Source organism: Nelumbo lutea, chromosome 4 (assembly GCF_056320005.1).
Source record: "Nelumbo lutea isolate HS-2025 chromosome 4, American lotus-T2T, whole genome shotgun sequence".
NCBI classification, from domain to species: domain Eukaryota; kingdom Viridiplantae; phylum Streptophyta; class Magnoliopsida; order Proteales; family Nelumbonaceae; genus Nelumbo; species Nelumbo lutea.
The window spans coordinates 71313463-71336736 of record NC_142687.1 but is presented as its reverse complement, the minus strand read 5'-3'; the positions used below and the strand labels follow the sequence as shown (position 1 = coordinate 71336736).

Below are 23274 nucleotides of genomic sequence, written 5' to 3'. Positions count from 1 at the left end.
GTGACGGAGAGACTATTAAATTTAATATTTTTGAAGCTATGAAGTACCCAAATGAAGACCATTCGGTTGATACTATTGATCCAACTGTGCAGGAATTTTTTGAAAAAGATATGAATGAGGAGCTAGAATCGAGTGCACAATTGGATACGAAGGCCCCTATTCCAGATTCGAACCCGCCCATGATGGATGGAAGGGGAGCACACCGAAAGCTGAAACCACGAGAGCTAAAGTAGCAAAGAAGGACGTCGAGCATAACGACGTTAAACAATTGCGCTTGTGGGAGGCAACCCATTGTGTTTAGGTAATTTTGTTATTTTGTTTGGTTTTGATTTTTGTGTTTAGCAGGAACCCAACAAGACAAACAGGGAAGTACCCCCAAATCCTTCTACTTTATGCATAATCACATACATTGGGGACAATGTATAACTTAAGTGTGGGGGGATTACGAAAATCTGATGGAAATTTGGGATACCTTACCTTCTTGAAATTTCTGCTCCCTAGAAACTTATCCTTGAACGATTTCAACTTATCAGGAATCATGTGCTTAGGCTGAATAGATAAGATAGGATGCAAGCATGACTAACTGAATCTTTCTTGGCTGCATATGGTACATCATGATTTTAATCGACCAATAGGCAAGATGCATAAGGGTTTGATTGATTTTCACATAATTATCTATCAAACATGGGTTGATTATTCTAGAACTTGCTATGTTAGGCATATAGAGACCACGATCAATGAATTCATGGATCAGGCGGTGAAACCCTGTGATTCTTGTGAAAAAAAAAAGAGGGAGTTTGAAACTAAAATCGTGACAAATGTGAGATGGAGCATAAAATGCACTCACATCTATAAACAAAAAAACAAGTGTGAGACGGAGCATAAAATGCACTCACATTTAGAAATGAAAGCAAGTGTGAGATGGAGCATAAAATGCACTCACATCTTGAAAAGAAGGCAAGGGTGAGATGGAGCATAAAATGCACTCACCCTAGAACCCCAACCCCATTCTCACCTTCAGATCCTAGGAATTCACACTAAGTGGTGAAGATGTGATACATAGCAAGCTTATGGCAATAAGCACACCTTGTTTTGATTCAAAGGAAAGTAATTGCATCTGGCTGAATTGGTTTCTTAAAAGCAATGAGCACCCGTGCAATCCAAGGAGTTTCAGCGCTGGAAGGCTTGTCTCCTTGACTATCGATTTAACTTGGGACCATGAGGAATGGTGATTTGCGATCACTCTTGGACAAGAAAAAGGGGAGAAAGAGATGAAAAGGGAAAGGTTACCAAGTCTGAACTAAAGCATGAAATGAACCAGGCCTCATGTAGAGAAAAAAAAGATTGAAAATCAATAGTTAGTCTCTCTTGTGTTACTTGAGTTTTTGCCTTGCCCGAGGACGGGCAAAGTTTAAGTGTGGGGGGATTTGATGAGACCAAAACGAACCCTAATTTTATCTCCTAATATTCATTCTTTTACATTTATTTAGCACTTAAATGGACTCATTACTCTTGTATTTCGATTTAGGGCAATAAAGAAGGCAATTGGAAGAAAACAGGACAAATCGGGTGATTTTGCACAGTTTCGGCGACAGTCAGTAATCTGGGCCTAACTCTCAATTCTGGACACCGAATTGGACAATTCAAGAAGCATTAGAAAGATGAAAGGAAGGCCCACAACCTTTATGTTTTGGGTTTTGACAGATTCGGCCCGCATCGAGTACGAAAACGAGCCCAATGTTGGAGCAAGTTCGTAGCGAGGCTCATTTCACAACTTAAGCCCAACTCGCATAAGTACCTTGAAGCAGCCCAACTCGAATTCAAGAGTTAAGAGTCCGAATTTCGAATGTAATCTCCAAGGAGAGAGTTTTATCAGATCTAAAGTCTTGAATGTAATCCTAGAGAGATAAAAAGATTGAGATTAGAGCATTAGATAAGAGATAGGATAGGATTAGTTCAAGATAAGATCAAAACTCTTTAAGGATAAGATGATCTCCTAGAAGGAGTTGGAAAACAGCCCTCTCCTTTGGCTATATAAAGAGGGAGGCAAACCAGCTCTAGGAATCACTCATTCCAAGATCCAAGAGATCATGAAGAAGACCAAGAAGCAAGAAGGCAGTTCGGCTATGGAGAAGAAGAGCATGGAGATTGCGCAGATCATGAGTAGCTAAGCTTCTTTTTCTGGTTCAAGTGGGGAGGTTCGATTGTGTCATTGTGAGGTTCTGTAGTTACTTTATTTTCTTTCTTTTTAATTTAAGTATTCATTGGTTCTTGTGCACATTTTTTATTGGATGTTAATGTTAATTAGTCTGACAAACTGAATTAATGTTGATTTTCCTACTGCTATCCATGATTTCGGTGATCCGTAATTGTCACGAATAATGGTACAAGTAGCAATTAGGTTGATATCTTTTTGGGTCAATTGTTCATGACAGCCTTTGACCAATGTTTTAACACGGTTCAACCTAAAAGAATCGATGGAACAAAATTCAGTAATTGCAGCTATCTCAATTATTGTTATTTTGGTTTAACTGTTTTCACAAATCTTAATGCTATCATTGTTTAACATGGAACGCTATCGTACCCAGTTGATTGGTGATAAGTGTTGATAGAATGCTGGGTTTGGTCAACTGAATTAGGAAAACACAAGGTTTATTATGGCTATCCTAATAAATCTAAAGTTAAATGCTTGAATTGCAAGAATGCTGAATTGTACCTAGGATCGATGGCCAATCGATTCAACCTGAACCCTTGAACTAGAATTCGGTAAGGCTGATTTTCTCTTGTTTGTTTAGTTTGTTATTCTTTTAATTTTAGTTATTTAATTTTCCCACACAATTACTTTACCCATTTGGCTAAGAGATTACTGATTTGCTCCCTGTGGGATTCGACCTAGAACCACTTTTACTGCAAATATTTTATTGTGGGACTAGTAATAATTTTGAGGGCTTCGACAAACCTGTCAAGTTCCCATTTTCTAGTGAAGCCCCTCCCACATCGGTCTATGACGCCCCTATCATCTTATGAAACACTCTAATAGATCCAACAGCAAATGGATAGCCCAATTTTATGGTGCGTTTCCTCATTACTGAAGGACCCATCATTGTGCTAATGACGGAAGGCCTTTAGAGAGTCCATCATATGGGTCTCCCTATCACATGCATTCATATTTGTTGGAGGGAACAAAAATGCCCTAATTTTAATTTAGGTCAAACCAGAGTGGCTCCCACTGACTTTCATAAAGTCAGATTTCTGTTGGGCCTTAATCGGCTAGAGGTTCCGTACGCATCCCTTTTCAGGGTTGTGGGGCCCATCAAGCAAAGAGGGGTCATCCAATGACCTTGAAGGACACCATGGCAATGATGTGCATTCAGCCATGGTGTGCACAAGAGCCACTAACGAGTCTTCATGGGCCAAGTACTTATGGCCCATGGTCGCAGCACATCAAACATCCAAACATCACATGTAAAGGAGGAATTGATCCAATCAATTAACTGCTGTAAAGCCCATTGAATAGCCCATTTAAAAACTAAGTCATTAACAATTAATGACTTCTAGGTGTATGGGATGAATCACAGATAGCAGTTCGGCCCATACAGCTTATCTCACAGTAATGGGCCTTTTACAGTTTTAACCCTTTAAAACTGGGCTTTACAGGTGGGCCGAATTAATCCTTGTAATTGAACATCAGATTTGGAACAGCAAGTGTGAGAAATACAGACTGAAAAACAGTCCCTATCGAACCCCGGATTCGGTCCAAACAGTTTTGGTCCAATCTAGTCCGAGAGGATCCAAAACTGATTTTCAATTCAAGAATTAATTCATGAAAGATCTGAAATTAATAATTTTGATTTCAAACAATCACAAATCAGACTATGGACTGTTCGCACCACCTGCAAAACAGAGGTTAATCACAAGGGTTGCAGTTTCACAAACTGCAAATCGCAGAAAGCGATTTCTCCAACTGCAAATCTCCAGCGCCACCTTCTTCTTCCTTCTTCTTTAATCAAGAAAAATAACAGAAATCCTATTTCTATTAATTACATTCTTGATCAAATCCTATACATTTAGTCTAAAATAAAAAAAATATTTACAAACCGAATATAAAGAAATAGAAAGAAAAAGGGTGCGCAGACTATTTGCGCCAAATCTGCACTATGATCTCCAGGTTCGAACAGTCCATTAAATCAAAATAAATAAAGAACAATTCTAAATAAATTTTGGATTTAATAAAATTAATTTCAGATAAATCACCCTTAACAAGAAACAGTTTCTTGAAATAAAGAAAACAATCTGCGTAAATCCTGAAAGAACACCTTCTATCCATCTACGCAGGGTCAGATCTGATTTTCTTTTGGTTCAAGATTCGAACCTGTGGCTCTTATACCACTGAAAGAATGGTAGGATCCATCTAATGGACGCCATAAAGGTTGCGGAATGGGTGGGCGAATTTCAAAAATTTCCTACCTTCTCTCAACTGGGAATCATATTCCCTAAATTTAGAATACAATATTCAAGGATCCTACTTGAACCATAATCAAACCAGATCTGTACCAAAAGATAAATGGGAGGAATATACCTGATCCGGAGAAGCAGTATCTCCCAAAGTTGGTGTTCACACCCAAAGAATGCTCCAAGATCCATTCCTGCTGAAGATGACACAGCTGTGAATGGAACAGAACCAGCAGGGTGCGTCCTACACACTGGATCCTTCTCAAGAATCCTCTGGAAGTACTAAACACTGAATCATTTTCAGTCTTTCTTGCAAAACTGATGTCAAGAACAGATTTCTTGACTTTCTTTTCTGCAAAGATCTAGTCTTGCAATGGCAGATGGCGGCGGCAGGAGGAGATTTTCAAAATGAAAAAGGCAGAACTGCTTTTTCTGTTTTTCTGGAGAGTATGAATGAGATCCTATCTCAATTCGCAGGAGATATCCTATATCTCTTCAAGGTGGTTCGAAATCTCCTCCTTTCTTCTTGATTAAGAAACCTCCTTTTTAGGAGTTATCCCAATCCAAATCAGTATTTGGATAGGGGATAATCTTAATCCTTTCTGCAGATAGAGTTAGCTTACTCCTGATCTTATCAGGAGGTTACCAGATTCAAATCTAATTTGAATTTGGTCTCTAAGAGTGGATAAGGCTAAAGGCCCAATCCTTTTACTAACTTTAATCTCAAATTCGCCCCATGGATGGGTGATCATATCAGCCCACCTTGAAATGGGCTTTTGGCCCATTAAGTGTTCAGTGTCTAATTACTTTCCAATCTGCTGCGCAGTTGGGCTTCTTTGTATGGCGTGGGACCCAAGCATTGATCTACACACCAGCCACATGGGTTCGGCCCAGCCTTTAATACAAGGCCCAGCCGAATTCACTGAAAAAACTCAATGAACCCCTTGAGTCCATCATATGGACCCTATGGGCCCAACACTTACATTAAGTGGTCCCTGGGCCAAGCCATCTTATAAAAACCCAGGGACTGTGGGCAGGTGCAAGATTAGCCCATCAGGTATTATCCTCAATGGTCTTACACTTAACCTCTCAGCCCTTAATGATCAAGCACTGCCCGACAAGAGAGGACCTCTCCCTCGGCTGCAAGGAACAGTGCCGCACTCTCCTCTCACATGGATCTCGGGAATTAAAACCATTTGCAAACAATTCGAAACCGTACATATATATATAAATATATTAATTTTGCAAAACAAAATTCTAACGATTGAAATCAACTGCCGGCAGTTTGGTTTCCATAAGAGAGAGTGCATTCCCGATCATTACCCTTTGTCTGACAAAGTGGCTGATTCTGTCACTATGATCATCCACTCAGATGAATTCTCAAACTGCCCCCACATACCCAGGTTTTGATCCCCGCTAAGGATCTCACTAAGTGGCATATCAAAGGCAGCCTGATCAAACACCTAGTGAAGTGTCATAATCGAGTCTAGGGGTCATGTGTAACTTTCCAGTTTTGTCCATCTATTTCCAAGGTCCAGGGCAATACTGAAAATCTGGTCCGGTTCAAGGATTCAAGTAATCCCATACTGCATGTGCCTCGGGTCTTACCCTGATGGCTGAGACAGGCCATCCCAACACTTGGTGGCACACCACCAGTATCAGCCTTGGCAGGATAAATCTCCCCAGACTTATCCAACGGCTGTGAACATTTAAAACTAACATGAGTCTCTATAAATGTCCAGTTTTAGTGTTTTACACAGAATTAAACCAAACAACATGAATTAAACATGCACTTTATTTATTTTCACTAAATAACAAAAGTACATCAAATCAGATTGAAGCTAAGGGCATACAAAACTGTCTAACACCAGTTCGATCTCCAGTTGTGGGAGAAGTCAAGATTGGATCTTGACATCAGTTCTTTGAGAAAGGATTGAAAAGGAAGCTGTGCTCATGTACCATTCTACTGATTCTTGCGAAGGACAGAGTTCTTGGGGAAGAACACTGCTGATTCTGCTCCATCCTGCACTGCGCCATCTTCAGTGGGAGCAGTCTTTGGATCCTTCCTTGGGCGTGAACACTTTCATTGGGAGATATTACTTCTCCGTCTCATGTATTATTCTCTCCCATTCCTTGAAAATATGATTTTCTAAATAGGGAATGTGATTCCCAGTTGAAGGGAGAGGAAAAATTTTTGAAAGTCGCCCCTTATTCCGCAATCTTTGGGAGTCCATGGGATGGATCTCTCATCCTTTCACTCATCATATGAGTTTTCCCTTTGGCCCCTGTCAGACAAGGTTCAAAGCCATTTTTAGGTAAACATTTCTGTCCAATGAGTGCTTACCCATCATATTCATGAACGCCAATGTACCGTGTGAGAGTTCCCATTTTCTGGTGAAGCCCTCCCACATCAGTCTATGATGCCCCTATCATCTTATGAAACACTCAGATAAGCCCAACAGCAAATGGATAGCCCATTTTCTTGTGCGTTTACTCATTACTGAAGGACCCATCCTCATGCTAATGATGGAGGGCCTTTAAAGAGTTCATCATATGAACCTCCTTATCACTTGCACTCTTATGAACTGGAGGGAACAGATAATTACACCCTATTTTGATTTAGGTCAAACCAAAGTGGCTCCCGCGGACTTTCATAAAGCCAGATTTTGGTGGGCTTTAAATTGACTAGGGTTTCGCACGTTACCTCTTGATGAGGTGTGGAGCCCACCACTTAGGGAGGTCATCCAAAAAGGGACACCATGGCAATGATGTACATTCAGCCATGGTGTGCGCAAGAGCCACTGTCGAATGAGCATTGGCCAAGTACTTATGGCCCATGTACGCAGCACATCACACATCCATACATCTTATGCAAGAATAAATTGATCCAATCAATTAATTATCTATAAGGCCCATTGGAAGCCCATTAAAATTCCATAATATTAACCATTAATATTATCTAGGTATATGGGCTGAATTAGGGTTACCCATTTCGGCCCATATAGCTTTATCCCTTAAAGTGGGCTTTTAGCAGTTTTAACTATTTAAAACTGGGCCTTTATAGGTTGGTCCGAATTATCCTTTTAATTAAATATCAATCCTCTAGCCCATTAGTGGGAAAATTAGGGCTGACTTTCAGCCTTGATTAAACCATAGATTTGGTCCAAACATTTTGAACCAATCTTGGTTCGAATGGGTCTAGGGTTTGATCTTTAATTAAATCCTTAATTCAAGAAAATAATCTGAAATTAAATAACTGATGAAAGAAAATCAAGAATTAGTTAATCAGGGCTGTTCGCACACTCCATACTGCAAAACAGAGGTTAGGTCATAGATTGAAGTTTCACAAACTGCAAATAGCAGATAACGAATGTCCCATCTACGAAATCTCCTTCTCTGCGCCGCCATCTTCGATCCAAACTTAAAAATAAATAGAAATCCTATTTCTATTAATTATTACATCAGATCAAATGCCTATACATTGAGTCTAAAAATAAAAAAATTATTTACAGATCAAATGTAATAAATAAATTCAATAAACTGCAAATCTTGCAGTTCTCACTATGCAAACCAAGAATTCGATCTCCTCTTGTACGAACAACCCATAAATCAAGAAAATTATAAAGAACTATTCTAAATAATAATCAGATTTATTTAAAATATATTTTAGATTATTTGCCCATCTGTTTTGGGAACAAATTTCCCCAAACCCAAATTTGCGCAAATTGGGTAGAACGCCTTCTCCCTATTTGCGCAGGTTCAGATCTGAAACAGAATGGTTCAAGATTTAAACATGGGCTCTGATACCACTGAAGGGATAGGAAATCCATCACATGGATGCCCAAAGATTGCGGAATAAGGGGAAAATTTCAAAAAAAAATTTTCTCTCCCTTCAACTGGGAATCAAATTTCCTATTTAGAAAATCATATTTTCAAGGAGGTGTTCACGCCTAAGGTAGGATCCAAAATCTGCTCCCACTAAAGATGGCACAGTGCAGGGTGGAGTAGAATCAGCAGTGTTCTTCCAAAAGAACTTGATCCTTCTCAAGAATCACTTGGACGGCTTGTGAATACAACTCCCACCAATCTTTTCTCCAAAAGATTGGAATCAAGATCCAATCTTGATTTCTCCCAAGGAATGGAGATTGAACTGCTGTAGGCGGTGGCTGTAGGAAGGAGGTGGCAAGAAAGTGTTCACCGGGTGCAGAATTCTCTCTTCTGTGATTTCAACTCTGAAGACAAGACTATTGCTGGTGGTTGTCTGTTGTGTCTAAAGGCTGCTGCCCACTCTTCCTTTTATAGACTTAAAGGGATCAGCTCCTAATCCCATTAGGAGTTGCTAACCCAAATCATATTTGGATGAGAAGTCCCTTTAAGATAAGGGATAATCCTTATCTTATCTGCAGATTAGATCAGCCATCTCCTAATCTAATTAGAAATTTCTAGATCTAAATAAGATTTAGATCTTGGACTTTCTAAGTGGATAGGGTGTGGGCCCAATCCTATCAACTGATCTTATCTCGAAATTCGCCCCTTAAGTGACTAATCTGATTAGCCCAGTTTGAAATGGGCTTAAGGCCCATTTAATGTTATGTATTCATTTAGCCTTCCAAACTGCTGCCCAGTTGGGTTTTCTTGTATGGCATGGGACCCAAACATTGATCTACACATCAGCCACATGGGTTCAGCCCAGCCTTTGTTACAAGGCTTGACCGAATACACTGTTATGGACAGTGCACCCTCTAAAACCCATCAGATGGGATCTATGGGCCCAACACTTACCCTGAGTGGTCCCTGGGCCAAGCCACCTTGCAACTCCCAGGGACTGTGGGTAGATGCAAGATTAGCCCATCAGGTATTATCCTCAATGGTCTTACACTTAACCTCTCAGCCCATAATCATCATACACTGCCCGACAAGAGATGACCTCTCCATCGGCTGCAAGGAACAGTGTTGCACTCTGTCTTGCATGGATCCCGGGAATTAAAACATTTTGCAAATCATTTCGAAACCGTAATGTATATACTTTTATATCTCATATAAAATATATTTTGCAAAACAAATCTCAACGATTAAAATCGGCTTCCGGCAGTCTTGGTTTCCATCAGTGAGAGTGCATCCCCGATCATTACCTTTGTCTGACAAAGGGGCTGATCCTGTCACTATTATCACCCACTCAGATGAATTTTCAAACTGTCCCAACATACCCAAGTTTTGACCCCCGCTAAGGATCTCACTAATTGGTACATCAAAGATAGCCTAATCCAACACCTAGTGCAGTATCATAATCGAGTCTAGGGGTCGGGTGTAACTTCCCAGTTTTGCCCATCAATCTCCAAATCCAGGACAATACTGGAAATCGGGTGTAGTTCAAAGATTCAATTAATCCTACACTGTCTGTGCCTAGGGTCTCTCCCCGGTGGCTGAGACAAGCCACCCCAACCGACTTGGTGGCGCCACAGTGTCAGCCTTATCAGGATAGGTCTCCCCAGACCGACCCACTGGCTGTGAACATTCTAAACTAACACGAGTCTCATTAAGTGTCTAGATTTGAAGGTATTACATAGAAACATACCAAGGGAACATGAATCAAATATGCACTTTTATTCATTTACAATAAACTCATAAAGTACATCATTTAGATTGAAGCTAAGGGCATACAAAACTGTCTAACAATCCCATACTGCATGTACCTTGGGTTTTTCCCTGATGGCCGAAACAAGCCATCCCAACACTTGGTGGCATATCAGTATCAGCCTTGGCAGGATAAATCTCCCTAGACTTATCCATTGGCTGTGAACATTTAAAACTAACACAAGTTTCTATAAGTGTCCAGTTTTAGGGTCTTACACAAAATTATACCAAACAACATGAATCAAACATGTACTTTATTTATTTACACTAAATGTCAAAAGTACATCAAAATGGATTGAAGCTAAGGGCAACAAAACTGTCTAACAGCTCCCACTTGCACTTAGGTCCAATCCAGTGCAAGTCGGAGTCCCATGCTTTCCACGTGTTTCTCAAATACCTTCTGTGTTAATGGCTTAGTCAATGGGTCTGCCACATTGTCCGCTGATGCTACCTTCTGAATTAGGACGTCCCCTCTTCCAACGATCTCCTGCACATGGTACTTCCTCTTGATGTGCTTTGACTTTGAGTGAGCCCGAGGCTCTTTAGCCTGGGTGATCACTCCATTATTGTCACACAACAACGGGATGGGTGATGTGATAGACGGAATCACTCCATTGTTGTCACACAACAAGGACTCCTTCTCTAAAAACTAATTCTACGGTTCCTACTGCCACAGTTGCAACACTTGTAGTCATTCCCAAAAATAGTGTCACTTCGCCTTCACTCAATCTTTTGATAACTTTGAACCCCTGCAGTGAGTTACGCGCATGAGTTGAAGCCCCGGAGTCAACATACCAGGACATAGAAGTAACTAACATATTAGTTTCTATGACACAAGTTTCGATGTTACCTTTCTAGTGACTGGTCTGCTTGCAAAAGTGACAGACATCAGATGCCTTGTTCTTCTTCTGCTTCTTCGGTTTTGCAGCTTTTTTTTGGGGCTTCTTTGCCTTTCTCTTTTTCTTGGCCAATTTGTTAGCTGCAGCAAGCATAACCATTGGCTCATCCTTCTTGAGTAGATCCTTAACCCTCTGCAACGTATTGCTGAGTTCCTGGATGCTGACATTCAGCTTATTCATATTGTAGTTCATTGTGAGCGCATTGAAGGAAGAGGGCAAACAATTCAGGATGGCATCCACTTGTCTACCAAGATCTAGCCCAGATCCAAGAGCTTCGAGTTCATTAATGTATCCCATCATCCGAAGACAATGGTCATGAACTTTCTGCCCTTTGGTCATCTGTGCGGTCATGAACAATTTCAGGACCTTCTGTCGAATAGAACGGTTCTGCTCTTCATACATTGTTCCTAATGAGGTAATGACAAAGCAGCGGGCTAGGGAGTTCTTATCCTCCCAATCTTGGTAGTCCCTCCTATGGGCCTCAGAAGCCCTATCACCCAGACGTTCCGGGGTAGGATTTTTCACCACTTTGTCTAACTTTTTAGAAGTTAGGAACAACATAAGATTTCTATACCAGTTGGCATAGTTTGGGCCCTTAAGCTTGTTATCATCTAGAAGCTTTACAAATTGATCGTTTGCCATTTTCTGATAAAACAACAAAGACGTTAGTCCTCAACCTTAGTTTGATTCATATTACCTACATAGATATGGTTTTTAATCTATGTTCCATTTCAATTTGTTCACCTCTAAGATTTCCCTCCTTTCTCAGTGATGGAGACGATGAAATATCTCTGGAAATGTGGGAAATCACATAGTGTGCATGAAGCCAACTATTTCAACTACAAAACCCCACCACCTTTCTGTGATGGATCATATCCACTCATTAAATGAGTATCCCTTTGGCCTCTATCAGACAAGGTTTAGAGCCGTTTTTAGGTAAACCTTTCTGTCCAGTGAGCGCATACCCATCATCTTATGAAACACTCTAACAGATCCAACAGCAAATGGATAGCCCAATTTTATGGTGTGTTTCCACATTACTGATGGGCCCATCATTGTGCTAATGACGGAAGTCCTTTAGAGAGTCCATCATATGGATCTCTCTATCACATGCATTCATATTTGCTGGAGGGAACAAAATTACGCCCTAGTTCTAATTTAGGTCAAACCAAAGTGGCTCCCACTGACTTTCGTAAAGTCTGATTTCTGGTGGGCTTTAATTAGCTAGGGGTTCTATACGCATCCCTTTTTAGGGTTGTGGGGCCCACCAAGCAAAGAGGGGTCATCCAATGACCTTAAGGGACACCATGGCAATGATGTGCATTCAGCCATCGTGTGCGCAAGAGCCACTAACGAGTCCTCATGGGCCAAGTGCTTATGGCCCATGGTTGCAGCACATCAAACATCCAAACATCACATGTAAACGTGGAATTGATCCAATCAATTAACTATTGTAAAGCCCATCAAATAGCCCATTTAAAAAACCCAAAGCATTAACAATTAATGTCTACTAGGTGTATGGGCTGAATTGCAGTTAGCAGTTTGGCCCATATAACTTTTCTCACAATAATGGGCTTTTGCAGTTTTAACCCTTTAAAACTGGGCTTTACAGGTGGGCCGAATTAATCCCTATAATTGAACATCAGATTTGGAACAACAAGTGTGAGAAATATGGACTGAAAAACAGCCCCTTTCGAACCCCAGATTTGGTCCAAACAGTTTTGATCCAATCTAGTCCGAAATGGTCCAAAACTGATTTTCAATTCAATAATTAATTCATACAATATCTGAAATTAATAATCTTGATTTTAAACAAACACAAATCAACTATGGACTGTTCACACCACCTGCAAAACAGAGGTTAATCATTAATGTTACAGTTTCATAAACTGTAAATCACAGGAAGCAATTTCTCCATCTGCAAATCTCCAGCGCCACCATCTTCTTCCTTCTTCTTTAATCAAGAAAATAAACAACAGAAAAATTATTTCTATTAATTAATTGCATTCTTGATCAAATCCTATATATTCAGTCTAGAAGAAAAATATTTATAGACCGAATTGAATAAAATAAATGAAAAAGGGTGCGCATACCATCTGCGCCAAAACTACACTGCGATCTCCAGGTTTGAACAGTCCATTAAATAAAAAATAAATAAAGAACAATTCTAAATAAATTTTGGATTTAACAAAAATTAATTTCAGATCAATCGCCCTAAACAAGAAATGATTTCTTGAAGAAAAAAGAAAGCAATCTACGCAAATCTTGGCAGAACATCTTTTGTCCATCAGCGCAGGGTCAGATCTGATTTTCTTTTGGTTCAATTTTTGAACCTGGGGCTCTGATACCACTGAAAGAATGGTAGGATTCATCTAATGGATGCCATTAAGGGTGCGGAATGGGTGGGCGAATTTCAAAAATTTTCCTACCTTCTTCCAACTGGGAATCATATTCCCTAAATTTAGAATACAATATTCAAGGATTCTACTTGAACCATAATCAAACCAGATCTGAAGCAAAAAGAAATAGGAAGGATTATACCTGATCTAGAGAAACAATATCTCCCAAAGTTGGTGTTCACGCCCAAAGAAGAAACCAAGATCCGCTCCTGCTGAAGATGACACAACTGTGAATGGAACGGAACTAGTAGGGTGCGTCCTACACACTGGATTCTTCGCAAGAATCCTCTGGAAACCGTGAACACCGAATCATTTTGGTCTTTCTTGCAAGACTGTTGTCAAGAACTGATTTCTTGACTTCCTATTACTACATAGATCCAATCTTGCAACAGGGAATGGCGACTGCTGGAGGAGGAGAAATCCAGAGACGAAGAGGGCTGAACTGTGTCTCTTCTCACTGGAGTCTGTGAGAGATCAAAACCCAATTCGCAGGAGGTATCTCTTGCATACAAACCCTAGTTCGAAATCTGATATTTCTATTAGGGTTTTTCCTCTTTCTTCTCGATTAAGAAACCTCCTAATTTTTGGGAGTTATCCCAATCCAAATCAGTATTTGGATAGGGGATAATCTTAACCCTATCTGTAGATTAAGTTAGCTGACTCCTGATCTTATCAGGAGGTTACCAAATTCAAATCTAATTTGAATTTGGTCTGTTAGAGTGGATAAGGTTAAAGACTCAATCCTTTTACTAACATTAATCTCAGATTCGCCCCATGAATAGGTGATCGTATTAGCCCAGTTCGAGATGGGTTTTTGGCCCATTAAGTGTTCAGTGTTCAACTAGTTTCCAATCTGCTGCCCAGTTGGGCTTCTTTGTATGGCATGGGACCCAAGCATTGATCTACACACCAGCCACATGGGTTCGGCCCAGCCTTTATTACAAGGCCCAGCCGAATTCATTGAAAAACTCAGTGACCCACTTGAGCCCATCATATGGACCCTATGGGCCCAACACTTACATTAAGTGGTCCCTGGGCCAGGCCATCTTATAAAAGCCTAGGGACTGTAGGCAGGTGCAAGATTAGCCCATCAGGTATTATCCTAAATGGTCTTACACTTAACCTCTCAGCCCTTAATGATCAAGCACTGCCCGACAAGAGAAGACCTCTCCCTCGGCTGCAAGGAACAGTGCTGCACTCTCTACTCACATGGATCCCGGGAATTAAAACCTTTTGCAAATCTTTTGAAACCATACATATACATGTATATATATATATATATATATATTATTATATAATTTTGCAAAACAAAATTCCAACGATTGAAATCAACTGCCGGCAGTTTGGTTTCCATCAGAGAGAGTGCATTCCCGATCATTACCATTGTTCGACAAAGGGGCTGAACTTGTCACTATGATCACTCACTCAGATGAATTCTAAGACTGCCCAACATGTCCAGGTTTTGACCCCACTAAGGATCTCACTGATTTGCACATCAAAGATAGCCCGGTCTGACACCTAGTGATGTGTCATAATCAAGTCCAGGGGTCAGGTGTAACTTTCCAGTTTTGCCCATCTGTCTCCAAGGTCTAGGGCACTACTAGAAATCTGGTCCTGTTCAAGGGTTCAAGCAATCCCATACTGCATGTGCCTTGGGTCTTACCTTGATGGCCGAAACAAACCATCCCAACAATTGAAATCAGTTGTCGGCAGTCTTGGTTTCCATTAGTGGGAGTGCATCCCCGATCATTACCTTTGTCCGACAAAGGGGCTGATCTTGTCACTATGATCATCCACTCAGATGAATTCTCAGACTATCCCAACATACCGAGGTTTTGACCCCCGCTAAGGATCTCACTGATTGATACATCAAAGACAGCCCAATCCGACACCTAGTGCAGTATCATAATCGAGTCTAGGGGTCGAGTGTAACTTTCCAGTTTTGCCCATCAATCTCCAAGGTTAAGGGCAATACTAGAAATCTGGTTCAGTTCATAGATTTAATTAATCCTACACTGTATGTGCCTAGGGTCTCACCCTGGCAGCTGGGACAGGCCACCCCAACCGACTTGGTTGCATCATAGTGTTAGCCTTGTCAAGATAGGTCTCCCTAAACCGACCCATTGGCTGTGAACATTCTAAACTAACACGAGTCTCATTAAGTGTCCAGTTTAAGGGGAGTAGACAGAAACATACCAAGGGAACATGAATCAAATATGCACTTTTATTCATTTACAATAAACCCATAAAGTACATCATTCTGATTGAAGCTAAGGGCATACAAAACTGGCTAACATCATCTAGCATCTCATGCGATTTATGTGGTCAAATAGGACATATAAATTTTTATTTTCAATTAAATAGTCCTTTTATTTCCCATGAGAATGCTAATTTTATATCTCATACTAGCAGGCCAAATTTCAATCCCTGCTCAAATACATACAACCCAGGGTGGAGGAATCATCCAAACTTTTTATGGAGCAACAATCAGCAAAAGGCACCAATGGGATTCCAACAACAGCCGCCCCCACAAGTAAAAAAGAGTAATTTGGAGGAATTGATTTCTAAGTTCATCAATATTGCTGAAGCAAAATTCCAAAGCCATGAAGCATCGATTAAGAACTTAGAAGTTCAAGTTGGGCAGATTGTAAATCTTTTTTTGGGAAGAAAAGAGGGATGGCTACCCAACAACATGGAGAAGAATCTCAGAGAGCAAGTAAACGCCATAACCTTAAGAAGTGGGAAGACAGTTGGCGAAATCCAAAAAGATGATAAGGAAGCTGATGTGGCTGATTTGCAAAAGGAGATTGAAGGGAGTACACCTAAACTGAATTTAGATGCTATTAAACTCCCTATCCCTTACCCTGGAAGAATTTTGAAAGCTAATTTGGACAGACAATTTGAGAAGTTTTTAGAAGTATTTAGAAAAATACATATTAACCTCCCCCTTCTTGATGTATTGTCTCAGATGCCAAAATATGCCAAATTCCTGAAGGAGATGATGTCAAACAAAAGGAAATGGGAGAACAGTTAGATGGTGAAGTTAAATGAAAAGTGCTCGGCCATTCTTCAAAAAAAATTCCCCAAATGCTTAAGGATCCAGGGAGTTTTTCTATACCTTGCACCATAGGGAATACTAAATTTGAAAAAGCTTTTTGTGATTTAGGTGCTAGTATAAATTTAATGCCTTATTCTATTTTTGAAAAACTTGGACTGCATGAACTAACACCTACAACTATTATCCTGCAATTAGCTGATCGAAGCATTAAATATCTTAGGGGAATAGTAGAAGATGTTTTAGTCAAAGTGGGTAATTTCATCATTCCTGTTGATTTCATTGTGTTGGATAAGGAGAAAGATAAGACAATGCTGTTGATTCTAGGGAGACCCTTTCTTGCTACGGGTAATGCTTTAATTGATGTGAAAGAAGGTCTACTTACTCTTAGAATCAGTGGTGAAGAAGTGATGTTTAATGTATTTAAAACCATGAAAAGTCCCAACACAATTAAACATGAAATATATGCAATTGATTGCATTGATGTTTGGGCAGCTGAAGTAGATAAATCTAAATCAGAACTGTGGAATTTGACTTCTGAGCTAGACTCTTTTGAAATTGCAACTCATAATGCATCAATTATTAGTTTACCTCCACCTCACACAAAACTCCTCCCATCTATTGTGCGGGCCCCTATTCCAGGTTTAAACCCACCCATGAAGGATGAGAGGGGGAAACATCAGAAGTTGAAAAACCAGGTGGAACAAATCCTTTGAAGTGGCTAGGGTATTCCCTCATGGAGCAATTGAACTGCATAATGATGGGAGTACATTCAAGGTAAATGGACAATGTTTGAAGCATTATATCGAAGGAGAGTAACCCATCCATCATGAGTCCATTCTCTCCTTGAAACCACTGACGGGTTTGTCGAAGTCCTCTAAATTAGTAGTTGTCCCATAATAAGATATTTGCAGTAAAAGTGGTACTTGGTCGAATCCCACAGGGAGCAAATCAGTAACCTCTTGGCCGAATGGATACTATAATTGAGTGGGAAAATTTAATAACTAGAATTAAAAGAATAAGAAAGCACTTAAACAATCAAGAGAAAAATCAGTCTTACCGAATTCTAGTTCAAGGGTTCAGGTTGAATCGATTGGCCATCGATCTTAGGTACAATTCAGCATTCTTGCAATTAAAGCATTTAACCTTAGATTTACTAGGATAGCCATAATAAACCTTGTGTTTTCCTAATTCAGTTGACCAAACCCAACATTCGATCAACACTTGTCACCACTCAACTGGGTACGATAGCATTCCATGTTAAACAATGATAGCATTAAGATTTGTGAAAATAGTTAAACCAAAATAACAATAATTGAGATAGCTGCAATTATTGAATTTTGTTCCATCGATTCCTTTAGGTTGAACCATGATAAAACGTTGGTCAAAGGCTGTCACGAACAATTGACCCAAAAAGATATCAACCTAATTGCTACTTGTACCATTCTTCGTGACAATTATGGATCACGGAAATCATGGATAGCAATAGGAAAATCAACATTAATTCATTTGTCAAACTAATTAACATCAATGTCCAATAAAAATATACACAAGAATCAATGAATACTTGAATTAGAAAGCAAGAAAATAAAGTAACTACAGAACCTCACAATGACACAATCGAACCTCTCCCCTTGAACCAGAAAAAGAAGCTTAGCTGCTCATGATCTGTGCAATCTCCATGCTTTCTTCTCCATAGTCGAACTACCATCTTGAGCTTCTTGGCCTCTTGATGATCTCTTGGATCTTGGAATGAGTGATGCTAAGGGAGTCTTGATCTTATCTTCTTTGAACTAATCCTATCCTATCTCTTATCTAATGCCCAACCTTCTTATCCTTATAGGATTACATTCAAAGTTTAGATCTAATAAGACTCTCTCCCTCTTGGGAGATTACATTCGAATTATGACTCTAGACTCTTGTATCCGAGTTGGGCTTCTCTGCTACTTGGGTTGCTTCCATGTTCTTCTGCGAGTTGGGCTTCAGCTGTTAAATGGGCCTGGCTGCGACATTGCTCCGACTTCGGGCCCGGTTTCGTACTCGATGCGGACTGAACCAGTTAATGCCCAAAACGTAAAAGTTGTGGGTCTTTCGTTCTTCTTTCTAATGCTTCTTGAATTTCCCAATTCGAAGTCCGGAATTGTGAGTTAGGCCCAGATCACTGACTATCGCTGAAATTGTGCAAAATCGCCCGAATTGGCATGTTTCCTTCCAATTGCCTTCTTTATTGCCCTGAATCGAAATACAAGAGTAATGAGTGCATTTAAGTGTTAAAATAATGAAAAAAGATGAAAATTAGGGGACAAAAATAGGGTTCTTTTCAGTCTCATCAACCACCATGAAAGAAAGTTGAAAGTCAAGCTCATGACTTAAAAAGAGCGCTTGTGGGGAGGCAACCCGTTAAGTATAGTTATTTGTTTTGTTCAGTTTTTTTCTCTCTCTTATGAGTGTGTTTTTTTCTATCTCACATCTGCAGGATCTCAACGAGGCATTCAGGGAAGTCCTCTTAAATCTTTCTCTCCTTGTTCTTGTTATGCATATTTCATACATTGAGGACAATGTATATCTTAAGTGTGGGGGATGATTAAGGGGTTGATAATTTTTTTTTGGACTCTAGCATGCTTCGGTTATCACTCACTAACCTTTCCTTTCAAAATTTCTGTTCCTTAGAAACTTGTTTTTGAATGATTGCAAACCACATTGAATCATGTGCTTAGGTGGGATAGACAAGAAAGGATGCAAGCAAATCTAGCTGAAATTTTTGGCTATGGAAGGTACCTCAGTAGTGGGAATGATCAACGGGAAAGATGCAATATAGATTTGACCCTTGTGAGCATTTGGTTTTTGATAGACAAACATGGTTTGATTATTCTAGAACTTGTCTTATTAGGCATGTTGAGACCACGATAATGAGTTCATGGATTGGAACACGATTTATCTTTATGATTAAAAAAAAATTGAAAAAAAATATCTTTTATTTCTTGAATAAGTGTGAGATGGGTTTTAGAGGGTGCACTGTCCACAATAGTGTATTTGGCCAGACTTTGTAACAAAGGATAGGCCGAACCCATGTGGCTGATGTGTAGATCAATGCTTGGGTCCCATGCCATACAAAGAAGCCCAACTGGGCAGCAGTTTGGGAGCAGTTTGAGCACATAAACTTATTGGGCTTAAAGCCCATCTCGAATTGGCCTGTTTTAATTAGTTAAATAGAGGGGGCAGATCTGGGATTAAGTCAGTAGATAGGATAGAGTCCTACCCTATCCACTCAGAGAGACCAGATCTAAATTTAGATATGGAAACCTCTTGATAAGATCAGGAGAAGGCTGATCTAAGCTGTAGATAAGATAAGGGTCTTATCCTTATCACTTAAAGAGAGTCCAAATTCAGATAATGATCTGAATTAGGAAACTCCTGATAGGATCAGAAGCTAATCTCTTCAAGCCTACAAGAAGGGGGTGAACAATCCAGATCATCCAATCATCCAAAGATCAAATCTCAGATAACCAAGAGAGAAAACATCTATGCCATCTTTTGCACTTGCATTCTCCTCCAGTTGCCGCCTCACTGCTAGTTCGATCTCCTTGGTGGGAGAAGATCAATAAGTGTTCTTGATATCAGTCTTTGGAGAAAGGTTGATAGGAAGTTGTGCTTACTGCCTCCATTGGATTCTTCCTGAAGAGTTTGGTTCATGGGACGGACCCTGCTGATTTTGCTTCTCCATTGAGAGATACTATTTCTCTGTATAGGTATATCCCTCTCCTATTATTTCATTTCAAATCTGGTTTGGTTTATGGTTCAAGATTGATCCATGAAAAATATGATTTTTCTAAAATAGGGAATACGATTCCCAATTGAAGGGAGAGAAATTTTGAAATTCACCCACCTTATTTCACAAGTTTTGGGCATCCATGTGATGGATCTCTCTCTCCCTTCATGTGGGACATCTCCCTCTACCCTTGAGCTCTCCTCATCAAGAACAACTTCTTAATGATGATTGTTCAGGATGTTTTCGTCTTCCAAGAAATGGGAATTTCCGCTACAGAACACCTCCCATTCTCCTGGATCATAGAATAAGTAACCTATAGAGCCTTTGGGGTAGCCTATGAATAGGCAATGACTGGTCTTCGGTTTCAATTTATCCGCACTCATTCTTTTTACATGTGTTGGACAACCCCAAATCCTCAAGTGTCTCACACTTGGTTTCTTACCGGTACAAAGCTCATAGGGAGTCTTCATAACTTATTTGGTTGGAACCTAGTTCAACACGTATATCACAGTCTCTAATGCATAACCCCAAAAGGATGTGGGTAATTCTGAGTGTACGAGAAATTATTGGTGTTAGACAGTGTATGCCCTTAGCTCCAATCAGAATGATGTACCTTATGACATTTAATGTAAATGAATAAAATACATATTTGATTCATGTTATTAGTGCATTTCTGTGTAATACCATTAAACTGGACACATATGAGACTCGTGTTAGTTTAGAATCTTCATAGTCGTTGGGTAGAACTAGGGAGATTTATCCTGCCAAGGCTGACACTAATGTGCCACCAAGTTGGTTGGGGTGGCTTGTCTTAGCTGCCAGGGTGAGACCTGAGGTACATGCAATGTGTGTTTTCTTGAAACCCTGAACCGGACCAGAACTGTTTAAAAGCTATATGTGCCGAACAGCTCACTGCTATTCAGTGAGCAATTTTATCCCTACATGTGATGTATGGATGTGTGATGTGCAATGTTCATGGGCCATAAGTACTTGACCATGCTGATACGATAGTGGCTCTTGCGCACACCATGGCTGAATGCACATCATTGCCATGGTGTCCCTAAAAGATCATTGGATGATCTCCCTTTGTGGTGGGCCCCACACCTCCTGAAGAGGAACCGTGCAGAACCCTAGCTGTTAGGGCCCACCAAAATCTAGCTTTATGAAAGTCTGTGGGAGCCATTTCTATGTAGATAACATGAATCAAATTAGGTTGTGGACTAATATTTGCTTTTTATCAGAAATGGCAAATGGGCAATTCGCTAAATTTTTGGACAACAACAAACTAAAGGGCACAAACTATGGTGACTAGTATCGTAACCTTATGCTGGTCTTGACATCGGAAAAACTGGACAAAATAGTTAAACATTCCGCCTCGAAGCATCTAGGTGATAGGGCTTCTGAGTCCCGTAGGAGGGACTACCAGGAATGGGAAGAGAAAAATTCCCTAGCCCGCTGCTACATGATATCCTCCTTGAATAATTTGATACAATGACAGTTCAATCAGATCGAATTGTCCAAGGATATATTGGATAGTCTATGGACGATGTACAAAGAGCAGAATCATTCTACTTGGTAGAAGGTCTTGAAGCAATTCATGACCACGCAGATGTCCATGAACCAACAGGTTCATGACCATTGTCTCAAGATGATGGGTTATATTATTGAACTTGAGGCTCTTGGATCCGAGCTTGACCATGTCATGAAGGTGGATGCCATCCTAAATTCTCTGCCTTCTTCCATCAATTAGTTCATCATGAACTACAACATTAACAAGCTAAATGTTAGCATTCAGGAACTCAGCAATATGTTGCAGAGGGCCAAAGAACTGATAAAGAAAGATGAGCCCATTGCTATGCTTGCTTGATGAGACTAAAATGTACCCTATTTTTTATCCCTTAATACTCACTCTTTTACATTAATTTAGCACTTAAATGGACTAATTACTCTTGTATTTCGAATCAGTGCAAGAAAAAAGGCAATTGGAAGAAAACATGGCAATTCAGAGGATTTTGCACAATTTCGACAACAGTCCGTAATCTAGGTATAACTCTCAATTCCGGACTCTGAATTGGACAATTCAAGAGGCATCAGAAAGCTGAAAGAAAGGCCCACAACTTTTATGTTTTGGGTTTTGACAGATTCAGTCTGCATCGAATACGAAACCGGGCCAAAAATTGGAGCAAGTTCGTAGCCAGGCCCATTTCACAGCTGAAGCCCAACTCGTAGAAGAGCCTTGTAGCAGCCCAAGTTTTTAAAGCAACCCAACTCGAATTCAAGAGCCAAGAGCCCCAATTTTGAATGTAACCTCCAGAAAGAGTCTTATTAGATTTAAATTCTTGAATATAATCCTATCAAGATAAGAAGATTGAATTAGATTACTAGAAAAGAGATAGGATAGGATTAATTCAAAACAGATCAGGACTTTCTAATTTGAGCTTAATCTCCTAGAAGGAGTTGGAGAGAGCCCCTCCTCCTAAAGCTATATAAAGGGGGGGTGGACCAGCTTTAGGCATCACTCAAAGCATCCAAGAAATCATCAAGCAACTCAAGCTACCAAGAAGAGCAGTTTGGCTTACTAAGAAGTAGAGCATGGAGGGATCGAAATTCATGAGTAGCTAAGCTTTTCTTTTCTGGTTCAAGGGGGGAGGTTCGATTGTGTCATCATGAGGTTCTATATTTAATTCAAGTTCTTGCTTTTTAATTCAGGTATTCATTGGTTCTTGTGCATATTCTCATTCGATGTTAATGTTAATTAGTCTGACAAATTAATTAATGTTGATTTTCCTACTGCTATCCATGGTTCAGTGATTCATAATTGTCATGAATAGTGGTACAAGTAGCAATTAGGTTAATATCTTTCTGGGTCAATTGTTCATGACAGCCTTTGACCAATGTATTGACATGTTTTAACCTAAGGGAATCAATGGAACAAGATTCGATAATTGCAGCTATCTCAATTATTGTTATTTTGGTTTAACTATTTTCACAAAGCTTAACGCTATCACTAATTGATATGGAACGCTATGTTACCCAGTTGATTAGTGATAAGTGTTGATCGAATGC

General features: G+C 39.9%; 1 protein-coding gene across 1 annotated transcript in view; it reads left to right on the top strand.

Moving 5' to 3' along the window:
• The first annotated feature begins 16076 nt into the window (after nucleotides 1–16076).
• The window catches only part of LOC148861036 (uncharacterized), a 33561-nt gene continuing 26363 nt past the window's right edge, over nucleotides 16077–23274 (top strand). The window contains exons 1-2 of the mRNA XM_088985003.1: nucleotides 16077–16413; nucleotides 16638–17137. Of these exons, the coding sequence (XP_088841129.1) occupies nucleotides 16077–16413; nucleotides 16638–17137 (837 nt within the window). The remainder of the gene's footprint in view (nucleotides 16414–16637; nucleotides 17138–23274) is intronic.